This window comes from Ahaetulla prasina, chromosome 1 (genome assembly GCF_028640845.1).
Source record: "Ahaetulla prasina isolate Xishuangbanna chromosome 1, ASM2864084v1, whole genome shotgun sequence".
In the NCBI taxonomy this organism is placed as follows: domain Eukaryota; kingdom Metazoa; phylum Chordata; class Lepidosauria; order Squamata; family Colubridae; genus Ahaetulla; species Ahaetulla prasina.
The window spans coordinates 109,365,305-109,384,264 of NC_080539.1; the positions used below are offsets into that span (position 1 = coordinate 109,365,305).

The 18,960-nt window shown below is 39.6% G+C and overlaps 1 protein-coding gene across 1 annotated transcript; it reads right to left on the reverse strand.

Moving 5' to 3' along the window:
- Positions 1–1,340: 1,340 nt before the first annotated feature.
- HINT3 (histidine triad nucleotide binding protein 3) lies at positions 1,341–11,302 on the reverse strand. The gene is made up of 5 exons (XM_058172300.1): positions 11,040–11,302; positions 8,762–8,879; positions 7,007–7,076; positions 4,880–5,006; positions 1,341–1,525 (listed from the first exon to the last, which is right to left on the reverse strand). Exons 1-5 carry the CDS (start codon positions 11,199–11,201, stop codon positions 1,478–1,480), a joined length of 525 nt encoding a protein of 174 aa, XP_058028283.1. The 5' UTR covers positions 11,202–11,302; the 3' UTR covers positions 1,341–1,477.
- Positions 11,303–18,960: the final 7,658 nt, after the last annotated feature.

Below are 18,960 nucleotides of genomic sequence, written 5' to 3' on the forward strand. Positions count from 1 at the left end.
AGGAATTTAGTCAACATATATGGTTGAAAACAACCCAGTATTTCATGAGATATGTTATTCAAATTGCAAGCCCTAATGAAAAAAACTAGAAGTGATTATCACACAGATATGTGTAAGAGGGTGATTAAGACTTGTTTGAAAATAGTAATAAAGCTTTCCTCTGCATTACAAATACCATATTTAAGAGCTGGTAGCCTGAAACGTATATGCTGAATACAAGTCTTTGCTTTCGTAGTATACTAGCATTCAGATAATAACCTTGATGTTAAACAAAACATCAGTATTAGGGTTTTTTAAAGAAATCTAATAACAAATATGTCAATCTTTTTAAATTCAGCTGTATCCAAAAATATTCAAGAGATCTATGGGTAACAATTTTATTAAAGGTTCCTTTTCATAACATATTAAATTATATGTTTCACAGTTCCATCACATAAATTATCAGAGCATCTCTTTATTTTAGCACATTAACGTTTGAACATGATTAAACATGTTTATCCATCACCTTTAACAAGAAATTGAATAAATCTTTTCAATAACTTTTACAAACGGTTAGGAGTCATATCAAAATAAATGCATGCTAAGTTTTGAATAAATAAAACAGGTTTTAAAACCATAAAAAACAGAACATGGATTACTTTTGGCATTCTCTGAAAACTACTCTACTGCATGCTTTTAAAACACACAATGTCAGTGCTTGCTTAAAATTATTTTGCTGTAACAGATCTGTGTGAATACCTGTCTATATAGTTTAAAAAGTAAACATATGAAAGTCATTTCATGCTAGATTCGACAGAATCTACAATTTCTGCATCCTTGGCAAACAAATTTTAATCCAAGACCCACATTGAATAATTTGATATTTAATGCTAGACCCTAAGTCCAAACAAACTATTGCACGATTTTAAAATGCTTTATTACTCCCTAACTATCTTACTACATGCATTTAAATACTAAAATTATTTAAAACTGTTCACATTCAAGTACATATTCTTATTCTAATTCAGTGTACCAACTAAAGTTTTACATTGAAAGTACAGAGTAAGTAAGTCATACCCTGGACAATGGCTTGTTAGCCACTCTGTGCCTGTAATCATGTACACTTGGAGTGATAGAATATAGCACCAAGACAATACTAAAAAGATCAGTAATGTATTGTATAGGCACAAACCTTGCATTAAGACAAAAACAGTCAAAGTCAGATACAGTTATTAAATTTTAATGGCATCTCATAAGTTTCATGGGTTCCTTGCATTTGAACAGATAGGTATTTGTGATCTTATATGTTCTTGCATTCAGATATTTGCCTGAGAAATTTAATGTATAGTGTTTGCTAACAACTATATATAGTTTAAACACTATATAGCAGCAAATTCAGTAGTTGTTTTAAAAAGTCTAGCATGTTACCAACTACATCCAATCCTTTAATCAGTATTCAAAGGTCAGAAAGATGGTACAGTTCAGAGGCAGGTTTCCCTCAACTTGTAGTGCTTTCTGTTTTCAGCCGTTCCATCAGCTGCTCAGCCTGTTCAAGAGGAAACACACACGGCTTATTAGCACTTTCCAGAAATTATACAGTGTTGTGTTGAAGAACATAAAATTGTTCCCAAACACATTTACAAAGCAGAAGATCTATTGAGACAATCAGGAATGAACTAATTCATATAATTAAGCAGCACCCACTGGGCTTAATCCAGATTCCTACCCAATGATGAAGGAGCATACATCTACAAGCTGGGCACTTTAGGGCAAGGATCAGCTTGTCTCCTCTTTTACTTAGTCAAGGGATCCTTATGAGATTACTGAATCTTTTGGAAAATATAAAACATAAAGAGTTGGTGACCTCGCAAAAGTTGCCTTTAAAAAACATTTAACTTTGGTATTTTTCAAGAGCCTGGATAATGTATTCCACATGTATTACTTTATTAACCTTGTTAAGAGTAATCAGGTTATAGATTTCATGCATCATCATCTTTCTTTGAAAGAACTTGACAAACTTGACTGAAATTAAGAATTGGTTTCCATTTCTAGGGTAGATGAGAAATAGTATGAACTCCAATAGTATGAATAAAAGGGTTAAAGCTAGAATGTAGTACCGCAATGCGTATTTCTGCTTCCCCGACTATCAAAAATATAGATGATTACACTGTTCTCTCCATTGCCTAGAGTCATTTCCTATGTTCCCCTAGAAAGTTATCCGTTCTATAGAGAGATTACATTTTCCCTAATTCACTGATGAAAATGTTCTACTGAATCAAAAGCATTTTGCAAATGAAAGCTGTTCTTTTGTTTGATGGAAACAAGTATGGATCTAAAAGAACATATTTCTTCCTCCAGGTTTTTAGGGTAATTTATTTTTTGAATGAGACTTCTTCAGTAAAAACCACAGATAGCTAATGCTGATCAAGTTCAGTGTTGGTACATTTTTTAGAAATGCATTTTGTGGAATGCTGCTATCATGTTTATTTCACATTAAAGTTTATATTTGAGAGTCTCATTTATTTTGAAAAGTTTAACATCTCTAATGCAATAGAGCTAGTTTGGATGCTTAATTTTCTTTTCACACTCCTGTCTTGTGAGATTTGTTTTCCTTTCGCTATTTCAGTTGTTAAGTAAATTCTTCTGAACTAAGTTATCATGTGCCTTTTGTTTCCTTCTGTTCAATCATGTCCAATTTTAAAAGACTGCCTGGGCAAGTTCCTACAGTTTTCCTGAAAGGGTTCTTCAGAAGTGGTTTCCTACTGCCTCCTTCCTAGGACTGAGAGAGTGACTGGTCCAAGGTCACAAATAGAATGAGACTATTGCCTTACACACTGTAAGCCGCCCGGAGTCTTCGGAGAAGGGCGGGATATAAATGTAAACAAACAAAAAAAAAAAGGTCACCCAGGAAGCTTTGGGCCTAAGGTGGGACTAGAACTCCCAGTCTCCTGGTTTCTAGCCTGGTACCTTAAACATTATACCAAACTGGCTCTCGTGCCTAATTTACTCTACTGAAATGAACTAAAAGCTTTTATTTTCCAAAATATATCAATAGTTTAGGAAAAATAATTTAGCACTTTGCAATATGAATTAAAATTTTGACCTTATGCCCTAAGTCAGTCAAATATATTGCTCCCATTACTCGGGTTACATTTTTAGCATGCTGCATCAAACCAATTAAGATTTATTTTTATATAAAACTTTAGCCATTTGTTAATAATTCATATCTTTACTGCTAGGTCTGTAACAGATATTTGACTATAATAGTATATTTAAATATAAATTAAATGTGAACATGCCCAGTCATGTTCAACTAGGAAGCCGTGCTCATTTCCCTTTCTTAGCTGAGGGAGCCAACGTTGTCTGAAGACATTTCTGTGGTCATGTGGCCAGCATGACTATATGTCAAGGCACATAGAATGCTGTTACCTTCCCACCAAAATGGTACCTATTGTTGTGGTCCGCCAGCAGCCCGCGGAGCTAGCAGCAGAGTCAGACAGACAGTGAGAAGGCTGAGGAGGACAATGGGCCAGTCCTGGAGTCAGGGGTAGTGCTGGACGAGGGTTCTGCGTCAGAGGCAGAGATGGGGCCAGGGCAATCTGGGAGCGATACGCGGACTCCGGAGCCTCCAGAGGCGAACAGCAGAGAGGCAGAGGAACAGGAGGAACACACATGCAAAGAGCTGCCAGAAGGCAAGAGCAGCTAAGCGAAAAGGACGACTCGGATGACTCTGTTTCTATTCTGTGTCTCGTTTCTGAACTTCATGGGGCTTTGCCAAGAAAAGCCTTTGGCAGGGTGCCAAAGAAGATAAGGTTTGTGATAAGTCTGAAGGACTTTTTCTGAAGGACTTGTTTTGGAATTAATTTGGACTAAGCTGGGAATGAAGTAATTCCTAGCTGTTATAATAAAATAATTTGTTTAAGACTAAGTGTGCCTTTTATGCCTATGTGAGCCTAGGTCACAACACCTATTTATCCACTCGCATTTGCACGTATTTGAACTGCTAGATGGACAGAAGCTGGGGAAAGTAACAGGAATTTACAGCAGTCGTATCTTGAACCTGGGCTGTCAGCTTTCCAGCTAACAACTTCGGCGTCTTTAACCACTTTAACCATTGCACCCCCTAAATATAAATTAAGGATATGTTATTGAACACCCTGGCTTAATTGCATGGAGTCACTGACACTGCCTCAGTTATAATGACAGCAGGCTCTAAAAGAAAGATGGGGATAATTTCAGTACCAAATTCAGTAATTTCTCAGTCTTTGAATGCAACAGACCATTTTTTGTCCAGATTAGTGGCTATTAAAGTTTTCTCCAAATGACTCAATCCATGAACAGGTTCAAATTGCTGAAATTAAAAATATGCTGGTAAATACAAGCAATTATCAAATAGCCACTGATAAACTAAGAGGAATACTTGAGATGTAATTCAACAGGAAGTACTAAGTCAAATGGAATTATAATTAGCGGGGCTCTATAGTGTTTAAATTGCAGAAGGTGCTTCCTAATGTACATGTTGACTTGTCAGCAGCTCTTTTCTACAGGATCAGGTTGCAACTGTCTTGTTACTGCAGAAAAAAGCACATCTGCTTTAAAGATAGGGGCTACATGAACACCGCGCACTTGAAAATACATCTTCCCCTTCAAAATAATGCACAGCTCTAGAAGGTACAAGAATAGGATAAATTTACAATATTCCAAGGAGTATAAACCAGGAATAGCACTGGGCTCATAAAGGATGGCAGTTCAGTTCCAGTGAGAATTATAAATGAAATATCTTCCAAGTATCCATTAATGAACAGTGTGGGGGAAAACTCCAGATTTATCATGAAACTCTTTGATAGCTTTTTCTAAGAGCAGCAATAAAAGTCACTGAATTAATAGTGAAATAACTTACTGTGATAAACCAATAGGAATTGATTCGGTATATCATCCGGGACAAGAATCCCAGCTGACTAGCTGGGGCCAAGACATGAAGGTGCAAGTGAGCTATGGAGCAGAAGGGAGGCCAGTGAAAGCCCATCCTAGAAAAACAAAGGTGGCAGATTCAGATGCATAAAACAAGGATCCAGAATCAAGGCAAACCGTAAGGATTTGAATCTTTGCAGCAACTTGACAGAATCATTAGAAAATTGGATAAATCATTTAACTTATTCCATGCAACAAACTAGTTCTTTCCAAACTTTTTATAGTCTACAGCAGAGGTCTCCAACTTTGGCAACTTTAAGACTTGTGGACTTCAACTCCCAGAGTTCCTCAGCCAGCAAAACTCAGGGAGTTGTAGTCCACAAGTCTTAAAAGTTGCCAAGGTTGGAAACCCCTGGTCTACAGCACTTTACAAATATTATTCATACTAATAATCACTCAATTTCTTTTCGTTTGGAATTACACTGGAAAGTGGTGTTTTTGATGAACAAATCAGTGAAGACAAGATTACAATTTAGTAAGAACACCCAGGGCACCCTGATGCATTCGGCAAGCAGAAAAAAGCATCCTTTATGTGATTCCTCTATTGGTTTCCATGGTGGATACAGAAGAGAACTCAGAACTGTGTTTTTCCTTTTATACTTCATGAGTTTCCATGACTACCTGGCAGATGCTTAAACACAAATCCATATAAGAGTTGCTGTTTTAGTGCACTTGACTTCTGGGATAAGATTCTCAATTAGTGCTAGTTTTTATCATAAAATGCTTTCAATTAAACTTTCAAGCAAGGCTTTTGAAAGTGCCTGAAAATATACATTTGCCTTTTATAAACAGGATTATCATGAGGTGTGCCCATACTCCCCCAATACCAAATTCATTGGATCTCCGATATAATCCCAAAGGTACTGTTTCAGGAGGCAATTGGACTTAGTTTTTTTCTTTTGAAGACGTTTCACTTCTCATCCAAGAAGCTTCTTCAGCTCTGACAGAATAATAGGGGATGGAAGGATTTATATTCCTTGCAGACAGCTGGTAATCTGCATACTTTCAGAGGGTCTTGAAGCACTTGGAGGTTTATCTGTGCGTCAAAAACCCTCTAAAACGGGTGTCAAACTCATTCATTGAGGGCCGTATCAGGATTGTGTTTGACCTCACGGGTGGGTGGGGGGCATGGTCAGGGTGGGTGTGCTCGATGTCACTCATGTAACGGGCGCCTGTGGTGGCCCGAGCGCTTGCACAGTCCTCCCAAGCTCCGTTTTCGCTGTTTCCAGGACAACCCTGCGGGCCGGATGCGGGCTGCAGGCTTTGAGTTTGACACCCCTGCTCTAAAAGGATGCAGATTACCAGCTGTCTGAAAGGAATATAAATCCTTCCATTCCTCACTATCCTGTCAGAGCTGAAGAAGCTTCTTGGATGAGAAGCAAAACGTCTTCAAAGAAAAAACAAGAGAGTCCAGTTGCCTCCTGAAAAAGTATCTTTAGGACAACCATGACCTGGATCAGTGGTCTCCAACCTTGGCAACTTTAAGCCTGGCGGACTTCAACTCAGGCTTAAAGTTGCCAAGGTTGGAGACCCCTGACCTGGATGACCTGGATGACTGAGAATCTCTACAGACTTTTAGCTCCAATAGTAATTCCTATAATGCAATCATACAGCATATAGGGAGTCCTCAACTTAAGACCGGTAAGTTATGATGTATCTACTTTTGGACTACATACGACCAGATTCAAAGTTCACTTGACCAAACTGGGTGCTCAGCAACACAACTATGTTTATAGCCTGGTCACGTAACTGCATTTTGCATTGGTTTTGTTGAAATCCAGCACTCAGGTTTTGCCAAAATCACAGCAAATAATGGTTTCGCTTAATAACTGCGGCAGCCACTTTACAACCGCCCTGTTCACTTTATATCCAGCATAAAAAAAGTCACAAAATTAGGATGCTTACATAACTGATCTGGTTTATGACCATCACAACTTAACAATGGGCAGGGTCCATTACCGTTGTAAAATGATGATTACTTGTATGTTTATCTTGCCATTTATGTCATAGCACAGCATAATATATATATATATATTCTTTCTTTCTGAAAATATACCTTATATCGTCCAAGTCAGTGCACTTACTCCACTGAAGGATAGCTTTTCCAACTGCTATCATTCTTTCCACTGTCAAAACAGGACAGAGACAAGGACAAAAATTAGAAGTTCAGCTATTCAGTGCTACAGATATGTATTGCTAACTCCTATTTAACTTCTCTGGAAATTATTTTTAAATATCCCCACCTCCCATCCCCAATTCTGCAGACACCTAAAATGAGTTTGTTTTTAACACCTCACAAATTAATTTGTTTATATATGTTTGTACCTAGGTAGATATTAATCTACCTTCATTAAAAATGGATACATTATTTATAAAAAAAATCGGTATTTATAAAAGTTTAAATAAAGCTATTCATACAAATATGCATCTATTATGAAAAAAACAACAGAATCATGAAACCCAATTAAGAGAATAAAAGCAGACTGGAATTTCGAACAAAGTATATTTTTAACGAGGCATAGAAAAAGTGCAGAAGCAACATTAATTTATCCTTGGAGTAAGGTAGGAAGCATGCTTAAATGTGACTATCGAGGGGAAAAAATATGCCATACTTTTAAAAACATACATGCACCCATATATTATTCAACACAACATAATTTATTAACGAGTGAATCCAGCCTGATTCTACAGAGGAAATGGGCATATGGTGACACACATCAGACTCCACTGATGCCAACCAGGGTTCTTACCCCATCTGACTGTGTGTATTTTAAAAGATGCATTTAATTCAAAAATTATGTAAAAAGATAACATTCTGAAAAGTACTTGCCTATTTATTAACACAGATGCTTTTGGGCTTCACAACAGTACCATTGGATATCTAGAGCCGTGATGGCGAACCTATGGCACGCGTGCCAGAGATGGCATGCAGAGCCCTCTATGTGGGCACGCGTTCTCTCACCAGCTGCTCTTCCGGGTTCCGCCGCATGTATACGCACAGCAGAAACCCAGAAGAGCAGCTGGCCCACTATGCGCATGTGCAGCTCTCTTCTGGGTTCCCTTGCTCTGACACACACAATCCAGTTTCGGCACTTGGTGCCGAAAAAGTTAACTAACCATCATTGATCTAGAGAAATCATTTTAGCATATCTAGTGAAATCATTTTAGCTCCTAATAAATGAATAATTTGTGATTTCCATTCCCTCATGGCAGCAATTCTGAGTGAAGCTACCATATGCTGCCATCTGTTCAAATATGACTCCATCTCCAAAAGACATGTTTGCAATATTCTCAATTTCTAAATCCGTCAGGCTCCCAGAACCAAGAAACACATGGAGTTATTTCTGATCAATTCCTTTATTGTTCCTCATCTAGACAGAAATCTTGCCAAACTAAGCAACTATTTGCATCACTGTAGATATACAGTACTATGGGAATCCCTGGGGAGCAGCTGTTTTAATTCTTTTTCTCCTGACCAAACATTCCATGTTTTGCTGCCTCTAGAATGCAGCCCCTTCCTCCTGGGAATCCAGACTACTTTCCACCACACCACAATAGGGGTGGTACAGATAGTCTTGGTTAACAATTATAATGGATAAATGTTAATATTTGGTAACACATTCAGCTTTGAGTTCTCCTAATACTGAGATCTAATCTTGCTCTTAGCCCACTCATATACTGTATGTGGATAGCTGTAAACTAATAATAAGAGTTTTAGATTGATTAAGTACTGTCAATTCAATGTTGACTTTTAGCTACTGTATAGATTTTCTCCTTTCTCCATGCCAATATCAAGAAATTTTCCACTTACATAATGGTATATGCTCACTCTTAAGAGTCTTGCAATTTCCAATGTGGTTCTTTGGTACCACTAAATAATGATGAGGCGCTCCTGGTCTGATATCTCGGAAGCATACCAAATCTTCATACTAATGGAATATTTGAAAAAAGATAGTTATTGAAATTGCCTTGCTGACAAACTGCAAGTCATGAAAGAAACAGCTTCATCTGGAGCTACTGGAAGTATCATTCCTCCTGAGAAAATACAAATGTTGATCAAATATACTTTGTCTTATTTCCCATTTGCAATATTCATGAAGAATTTTTCCTTAAATTGATTCTTAGGACATGAGCAGCTAGGGTTTTAGCATAGCACTGGCACTCCCATTTGGATACAGCTATTTTACAGATTAAAGTATATCAATAGCATAGCAACAACTGACATCTAAAGGGTAATTGTAGAAGAGAATATTTGTAGCTCAGAGTTGAAATGAATTACCCAACTAGGTAATAGCATCAGTGCAGGTGATTGTGGGGTTTGCTACCTGTTTATATGCAGTAGAATTGTCCTGCAAGTTTGGGTAAGGATGTAATTTTCTCTTTCTAAGAAGTAACTAATGATGCTACTACCTGCTCAGGTAATGAATCTTCTGCAAACCATCAAGCTCAGAGAGCACCAAAGATTCCAGTAAAGGCTTACATTTTGAACTGCATCATGACATATTTCAATAGCATCCCCACATCAGGCTTAATTATTAATATCCATTCACCCTAGCTCAGCAGACAGGTAAAAAAAAGGCACAGGTCAAAATCAGTGACAGATGGCTGCATTAAGAAATGTAAGGAAATGAGGACAACACATTCCTAAGTTGCAAGTCAGCTGATGTCAAAAAATAGGAAGAGATGACAAGACAGTCAGAGGCAGAAATTTGTTAGCACAAATGAATCATGTTTTCACTCCTAAATTTCACCTTTTTGAGGATATTAACTACCATATACCAAATACTGTGTGAAACTGTAATATAAATAAGCCCTAGCATTCTTCAATGCTCTTAATCTCTCTCTGAATGTGCATGTGTGAGTATATTCTGTAGTCATGAAATATAAAATTCAGGGTCTACCGTAGTTATGAAATATAAAATCTACCACTGAATCTGGACTATTTTTAAAGTTGAGAGATGCTAGGTGCTTCCACGCTAAACTTTTATAAACATCCCACTCATTTGTGCAACTTTGTTGGGATTCAAACATATCCTTATAAACCTCCAAAATTCACTTCTAGGGTCAGTTCATTGTAGTTCATTCAATGCATCAGGCTAAGAAAGAGGGCAACCATCAGTTTTCACTTCTGTTTTAGGAACAAAGTCAGCTGCGAGACCTTGAGCCAGTCATTCTCTCTCAGCCCTGGGAAGCAGGCAGTGGCACAAACCACTTCCCATATCCTCTGCCCCAAAAAGTGTTTACTTCTGGAGCAAGGAGATAAAATTGGTAATGTTTTCTATGACTATTCCTGTAATTGCTGCACTATCCAACAAGAGAGAACAGGCAGGTAGGCGGGCAGGGCAGAAGTGCACTGAAAGATTCCAAATGGATCAGGTTCAGGCCACAAAATGTTTCTCAACATTTTGTGCGTCCCACAGTAGTCATTAGGATGCATTTGGGAAGCTTCCAAATGCATGGGCTGGAAGGCAGCAACCCCTTCTCCCACCACTTAGTATTTAAGGCATGCTGCCTACGGACTCAGGAAATAGCGAACAGACCATCCATGCAGTAACCACCGATCTCTGATCCTCCCTAGTCCCCTTTAAAACGATCCAGCCGGTCTGCTGATGCCCACAACTGCAAGCCAGCGAATTCCAGCTCCACCATGCTCCATTTCCCATCACAATGTGCAGCCCAGGAGCGATGAAGACACGACCGCCAGCAAGTTGCCTACTGGCGGACTACTGGAGGGAAAACGAAGGGGAGGATTTTCCCGCGATTCCCTAACGAGGAAGGGCTATCGCTCTCTCCTTTGCCTGGTCTCCTCTTCCGTGGCAAGGCAAAGCCAGGAGGGGAGATGAGGATGTCCTCTTCGGTCGCTCCTCCTGGGTGGGATTTCTGCCTTCCAAGCAGAGCCGCCGGCACCAGCAGCGCCCCCTCGCCGCCCCTCCTCAATGCAAGGTGACCTAAGCGGTCAAAAGCAGCCGGAGCCATTCGTCCTGTGAATCCCCAGGACAGCTACGGATTAGGGAGGGCTGCACCTGGTTGAAGGGTTTGGGGGTGGGTGGGTTGCGGCACCTCCTCGGAGGGCTTCAGGTTCTCCTCACCTCGCAAGGCAGCAGCTCAGTGCCCGTCTCCTCCCCGTGAGTGATTCGGCAGAAAACGCACTTGCTGTCGTAGCCGCCGTCCTCTTCTCCCGCCGCGCCGGAGCCGGCTATCGGCGTCGCGGCGGGAGACGAGCCCGAGCTCCCTCCTTGCTCCCCGGCCATCTGGGCCCTTATTTCGAGCAGGCCACCCGCTCGGTCAGCGACCCGGGAAAAGAGGGAGGATTAAGCAGAGCCCGCGGCCGGTCAGCGGCAAACCCAGTTCCCTGCCTCCGCCCTTTGTCCTCGCGGTAAGCCTCGCCGGCCTATGGAGGGAAGGCAAAGAGGCGGCCCCTGGAAGCGGCGCTTGATTGGACCTGCAAACCTAGGCGGCGATCAAAAACCCTGTTTTGCTGAATTGGAGAAAAGGCTTCGGCTGCCGGTTTTACTTTGACCGAACTGCTCAGAACCAGAATCTGCTCCTCCCTTCCCTTCCCTTCCCCTGTTCCCAAATGTCACTCCTTCCCAAGTCCATTGGAGTTGAGGAAGGAAGGCCTGGAATGCACTACCTGGCTCTGTAGTTTCTTCCCCAAACCCCCAAAAAATTAAGCTTAAACTGTCTACTATTGACCTCACCCCATTGCTAAGATGTCTGTAAGGGTCGTGCATAAGTGCACCCTCCTACCTACTGTCCCTGTCCTAATATTCCTTAACTTACTCTTTTCATGTATCCAAATTATGTTTATACTGTTACCTGTTATCTTATATATAATTGACAAAATAAATAAAAGGAAGGAAGGATTAAATTACAAACTGACAGTTTAACAGAGTTGGAAGGGACCTTATTTTTTTATTTTTTATTTGTCATAACTATATGTAGGTATCATACAAAAAGATTATATAATATATAAACACATATATGGGTAAATATAAGGAAGTATAAGCATATATGTATATAGGAAGAAGAAAGGAAAAACAATAGGACAGGAATGGTAGGCACGTTTTGTGCCCTTATGCACGCCCCTTATGGTCCTCTTAGGAATGGGGTGAGGTCAATAGTAGACAGTTTTTGGTTGAAGATTTTAGGATTATGGGAAGAGACCACAGAGTCAGGTAAAATATTCCAAGCACTGATGATTCTGTTACAGAAGTCATATTTTCTGCAATCTAGATTAAAGCGGTTGACATTAAGTTTAAATCTATTAGTTGCTCTAGTATTATTGCAATTGAAGCTGAATTAGTCTTTAACAGGAAGGACATTACAATAGATGATTCTGTGAGTTAAACTTAGGTCTTGTCGTAGGCGACAGAGTTCTTTCTTATAGGTCATCTAGTCCAACCCTCCCCAACCCCGCTCACCAGGAGACCCTACACCATTTCTGACAAATGGCAGTCCAATCTCTTCTTGAAAATTTCAAGTGAAGCTCCCACAACTTCCGAAGGCAAGCTGTTCCACTGGTTGATTGGTCTCACTGTCAGAAAGTTCCTCCTCATTTCTAGGTTGAATCTCTCCTTGGTCAGTTTCCATCCATTATTTCTTGTCTGGCTTTCAGGTGCTTTGGAAAATAGCTTGACCCCCTCCTCTCTGTGGCAGGCCCTCAAATATTGGAACACTGCTATCATATCTCCCCTGGTCCTCCTCTTCGCTAGACTAGCCATGCCCAGTTCCTGTAACCGTTCTTCGTGTTTTAGTCTCCAAGGAAGAAGTCTCCAAGGAAAGAAGGATTTCATCTTTATTTCCCACATGTGCTGGAACAGTTCACAATTCTTCTGCACCCAAATTACTGACCTGGATTTATATTTTGATACCTGGTGCAGCTATTGCAAAAGCAACCAAGCACTTAAAGTACCAATAAAAGATATTTGTGACGTTTTACTTTCATTGGGCAAATACATCTGGCAGCTAATGAAAGGAGTTCTGATCTACAAATGCTTGTATCTGGCTTAGTCAATATTCCAGGATTCAGATTTACGAGGTTAAATATATTTAAAGACATTGAACAGTATGAAAAGAATAAACAGTTGGAGAGCGAATTTCAGGAGTCGCCTGTCTTCCTATACGATGTACAGGAATAGCTGAACATCGTAGGCTTGCAGCCCGAGTTCTGTTCTATTGCCGGGATAGCTCAGGCAATAGAGAAGCCTGTTATTAGAACACAGAGCCTGCAATTACTGCAGGTTCGAGCCCGGCCCAAGGTTGACTCAGCCTTCCACCCTTTATAAGGTAGGTAAAATGAGGACCCAGATTGTTGGGGGGGCAATAAGTTGACTTTGTAAAAAATATACAAATAGAATGAGACTATTGCCTTATACATTGTAAGCCGCCCTGAGTCTTCGGAGAAGGGCGGGGTATAAATGTAAACAAAAAAAAAAAGAATCCTCTGGCTTTACATTCTCTCCAGTTCAAGATATAAACGATTTTTTTTTCTCACTTTTGCTTGAAGAAGAAATATAATAGAGTGTCTTGCTATGTCAAGGGACCATATTAGCCTTGATCATCATTGTTAAGTATCTACTATACATCCTGGTGACTTTGACATGAGAGTAGTGGCCTTATCTTGCAAAATACATTTTCTTAGCTTATTTATCAGCCAGTCAACATCCTCAAATTAATCAATCATTATCGCATTCAGACTAGATTTGATAAACCAGCTAGGGTACCAAGAAGAGTCAAGGAAAGAGATAGCTATACAGGTAGTCCTCAACTTTGGGATCAACTCACAGTTCACCCAAAATTTGTTGTCAAGTGAATTTTGTCCCATTTTACGACCTTTCTTGCCTCGATTGTTAAGTGAATCACTGCAGTTGATAAGTTAGTAACCCGGCTGTTAAGTGAATCTGGCTTCCCCATTGACTTTGCTTCTCAGGTTGCAAAAATTAATCACATGACCTTGGGACATAAATATCCACCAGTTGCCAAGCATCTGAATGTTGACCACATGATCATGGGGATGCTGGAAAGGTCGTAACTGTGAAAAATGGTCATAAGCAGGGGTGAAATGCTCCCGGTTCGGACCGGATTAGTCGATCCGGTAGCGATAGCGGCGGGTGGTTCGGAGAACCAGTAGCAAAAATCCCTGGTCCCTCCCGCCCATGCCCAGCTGAGCCGCACAACCATCAAGAGCCATATTTTTTACTTTTAAAAGCATTTTTTTACAACCTCTTCAGCCAAATAGGTTTTTTTAAAAAAAATTTTAAAAATGCTTTTAAATTTTTTTTAAAAAGGCTCTGATAATCCCAGCTGAGCTGCCTGAGCGGCACAGCGCACATACGCAGCCAGCAAACCGGTAGTAAACCAGCTCAGATTTCACCACTGGTCACAAAGTCACCTTTTTCTGTGCCATTGTAACTTTGTACGGTCACAAAACGAACTGTTGTGAGTCGAGGACCACCTGTAGTTTGTAAAATCCTAAATCGCACATAGGTGTACTTACAGCTCCACCAAATCTAACTTTGATGTAATTCATATGCTTCAAACACACATATATTGTATTGACTAGTCTCCCTTTTATAGTCATATTCACCTGCAAACAGCCTGGCAATTCTGCCAGAGGGAAGCCACACTAGCAGTACATTGCCTCACTGCAGCCTGGACCATAAAGGTTCCCCTGAATCCCCAGAAATTCATCACTGCATTTCTGATAAATAGTCAATAAGTTATGGGGGAAAAACTGTTCCACCCCCAACTCTCACATTCTTTGCAACTTACATCCACAGAACACACCCTCAATCCAGGTCTTGGAAGAAACAAGGCAGAATATGAGATTTTGTGGAGATCTTTCAATATATAGGGAGAGGAGAAAAAAAGTTCAAGATAAATACACAGGAATGCTTCATTCCTTTATTTGAAAATGTTGCGGTAGCACTGCATTACATATATTCAATATCCACAGTTTTTGAAGGATCGTAGAATTTTGATAGGACAACACTGTTTGGAATATATAACACATGTTTCTGACAACTATAATGAATAAATTGCAGGTAATGTGACTGGGATAGTTCAGGTATGAAAAATCTTTTGCTTGAAATGTGCAAATGCCCCATCTTTTAGTAAAACCATCCTTCAATCATCCTAAAGTAGTGTTTCAATGTGTTCGGTAATAGCAGCTCATTGTTATAGTCGTGATCTATCAGTAAAATGGACGGAAAGAAATGCAAAAAGCTACTGTCCCAGGTCATAGCATATATCATAAGGCGAAAAACCAAGGCTATTACTTCTGTGCTAGAATTAAGTTTGTACAGTACATGTGATAGATGCAATTTATTCTGCTTTATGTACATGCTGCAGCAAGCTTCTGTTACCAACGTATTTTCCTTTGCAACTACATACTCCCCAAACCGATATGTGTTTGCCCTTTATGTACACAGTTTTGTAAACACTTCACTGTATCAGGTAGTAAAATATATGATAAGCTTAAGATTCAATTGCTAAATTCCCTTTAATTTCTGCACATAAAAGGTAACAGGAAAGTACAATTAATTTTTGCAATCTAATCTGTTCATATAAAGTGAAAGAATGAGAACACAATTTCATCAACCTTTGACTGATTCTACTATATTTATGTCTACTCCTGATTATTCCCATGTTATCTGAAGATAATATTGTGAATGTGACATTGCTGAAAAGCACGAAGCTTTAGTAACACGCTGACAGACTAAATGGATTTTGCACAGATGCTAAAACATTGCAGACAAAGGGTAGGATCAACACTTGCACAGAAGTACATTTTTTAAAAAAAATCCTTGCTCACATTTCAACTTAATTTGACTTTTTTAAAAGAAATGTCAACGACCCCAAATCTTCTGCTATAAACTTTAGGAATAGCGTTTACAACAGAAAGAAGCAAAAAAACAGAAAAACATTCTGGATTAATTTGTAGCCCAATTCTTATCAAACGAATGAATATTTTCAGCTATGTTTCCCACTAAATGTTTAGTTATATGTAACTATAGTTATATGTGGTCCAAATAGTTTTTTTAACTAGAAAGAAATATAATTATTTTGCTTAAAAAACAAAATATTGACCATATTCAGGTAATCCAACTTTTTTTTAAAGTTAATTAAAGTAAGGGGTACATGGTACTAATGGTTTTTCCTAGCAAAGGTTTTAAGTAATTTGCAAGGAATTATTTAAAAGTTCACTTTCTGCTTCAAATTACATGACTTCATTATCCAAAGGCATTTCTATCCTGACAACCAATTAAAAACAGGATCAATCGATCTCTCTCTGAACATATCTTCCAATTGAAAGAATAACAAAGGGCATTAACGATGCACCTGTTTGAAATAATCCAGAATAATGTGTTCTGTCAAAAAGCAAGATCCCAAAACTAATTGCAACCAATGACTAAGATGTTTTTACAAAATTAAAAAACAAAATATAAAAACGCTTAAGAAATCATTTTTCCATCACTGTTTTAAAGTATTATTTCAAATGATGAATCTTTCTAGGAATTCTGACATTTGAAATATTAAAAAGAAAACAGGCCTAGTAATATACTTTACAACCAATAAATATAGTTAAAAATATATTTAAGTGCTGTATACACAATTACTACTTTGTCAAGTAAACTACCACTGTAGAATTTGGTAATGCAACTATTCCCTCTTTTTGGTTTTCACTTTCACTGAATAAAAATACGCAGAGAATATACTATACAGCTCTATGTTTTTCCAAAGTATTCTTTCACAATTACAAAAAAAAAAAGATACTGTTTTAAACAAGCAAATATATACACACATATCACAACTGTCTTCCATAAACAGCTTGCATTCATACTGCAGAAATGATAGCAGGACAAGAATAAGTTATTAACTAAGTTGCCTTTTTTAGTATAAACCAATCTCTCCCATTTTTGCCTCAAAATCTTGTATAACCATTGGACCAGCCTGTCTTCCAGGGCTATTCTATGGCAAAGCAATTACATTCCACTTTTTGATGTCCACTGGGTTCTCAGGAAAGCAAAGTCCATTTGTTTAAGGCAACAAGATCATTCAAAAGTCCATACTTCCAGATCCTGTACAACAAAGTCTTCTTTTTTGGACAGAATATCATTGTTGAATGTGTTGCAAGAGTTGCTCCGACCATGATATAAATCAGCATCTAACCATAATCCAAATTTGCCACTGTAAAGAAAAGAAAATTAACTAGAAAGTTTCATTTGTTCAGTTGTAAGCAAAAGTGCAGCAAAAATTTTTGTTTTGCATTTTAATATTCCAGTTATGTTAGTAAGAAGACCAATAAGCACTAAACTATTTCAAGTAGAATGAGCATAACAATACATTTGGGTGATTTCTGCTGTTAATTTTTAACCAGAAAGGCTCTGGAGTCTGGGGAGAGCGAAAAACGGGCCTTCACCACCCTCTGGGCACCCTCTGGAGGCCGGAAACAGCCTGTTTCCCGACTTCCAGTGGGCCCGGTGGCGCTGAACTAGGGCAATGCTCACATGTACACCAATATGGCTCCGCATGCCATAGGTTCGCCATCACAGCCCTATAGTGTCATTTTGAGGGCAGAAGTTGAAACAGTTTATGTTCAGGATGTGAAGGGTCTGTAGATATTTTCACAGCCTCTTTCTGCCTCATGTTGCAATACAGGTCCTCAATGGAAGGCAGCTTGGTAGCAACTGTTTTTTTCTGCAGTTCTAATTATCCGTTGAAGTCTGTGCCTGTCTTGTTTGGTTACAGTGCCAAACCAGACAGTTATAGAGGTGCAAAGGGCAGACTCAATAATTCCTCTGTAGAACTGTAACAGCAGTACCTTGGGCAGTCTGAGCTTTCTGAGTTGGCTGAAGAAGAACATTCTTTGTTGTGCTTTTTTTTTGATGATGTTTTAATTTTAACCACTTTTTTTTTTAAGTTTTAATCACTTTGCTTAGCAACACTCCTCAAAGAAGCATTTCTGGAGCTGAAGTAGAGACCTGGGCCTTCAGTAGTCTTCGGGTGATCGTCCGTGGGCTCTACCTCAGCCCCAGTGCCACTGCCACCAAGCATGACTTCAAACTCTGTGTCACAGCTAGTCACTCCAGCATCACATAGCAAAACCCCACTAGGCCCCATCACCCTGCACTTTGCAGGACCTACCACACCTAGCTGACCTTCACCCTCCTGCTTCTGGTGAAGCATGCCTGGTCTGGCTCTATACAAGGCAGTTGCTGACCACACCAGGCTTCCTTCCTCGGGTTTCGTGCACTACACTCATGAAGCTTAGAAAAGCCTCCAGAAAGCTTTCGAGACCTCTGTAGCATCATGAGCAGAAGGAAAATGGTAAAAGTCAGCTGGGCATGGCAGGGCCTGTGGAGTGCAGGGCGGTGGGAGTGGCTCTAGTGTGGCACGCAGCTGGTTGGTTGCAACATGGGGCTTGAAACTGCACTCCTCTGCAGCGACGCTGGAGTGAAATAGAGGCCTGGTGCGGTGGTGCCTGGCTGAAACTGCTGAAGGCACTTCTAATTCAATCCTAATAGGGGCCGTGGTGGCTCAGGCTGTAAGATAGCCTGTTATTAAAACACAGCAACCTGCAATTACTGCAGGCTCGAATCCCACCAGGTCCAAGGTTGACTCAGCCTTCCATCCTTTATAAGGTAGGTAAAATGAGGACCCAGATTGTTGGGGGGGCAATAAGTTGACTTTGTAAATATACAAATAGAATGAGACTATTGCCTTACACACTGTAAGCCGCCCTGAGTCTTCGGAGAAGGGCGGGATATAAATGTAAATTAAAAAAAAAAAATCCCAGCACTACTTCTGCTACAGAGGAGAGCTGCTGCAGAGTGGAAATAGAGCAGAGATGGAGGAGAGATACGCTGGCTGGGAAGTTGAAATGCCCCTGCAGTTGTAACTATGGGCAGGCTGCCCCAAGGACCTGAATTTTGATCACAGGATGCATGCCTGTAATTTTGGGAAATGGGCAAGTACCATTCACTCAAATTAACTTCAAATATGTTA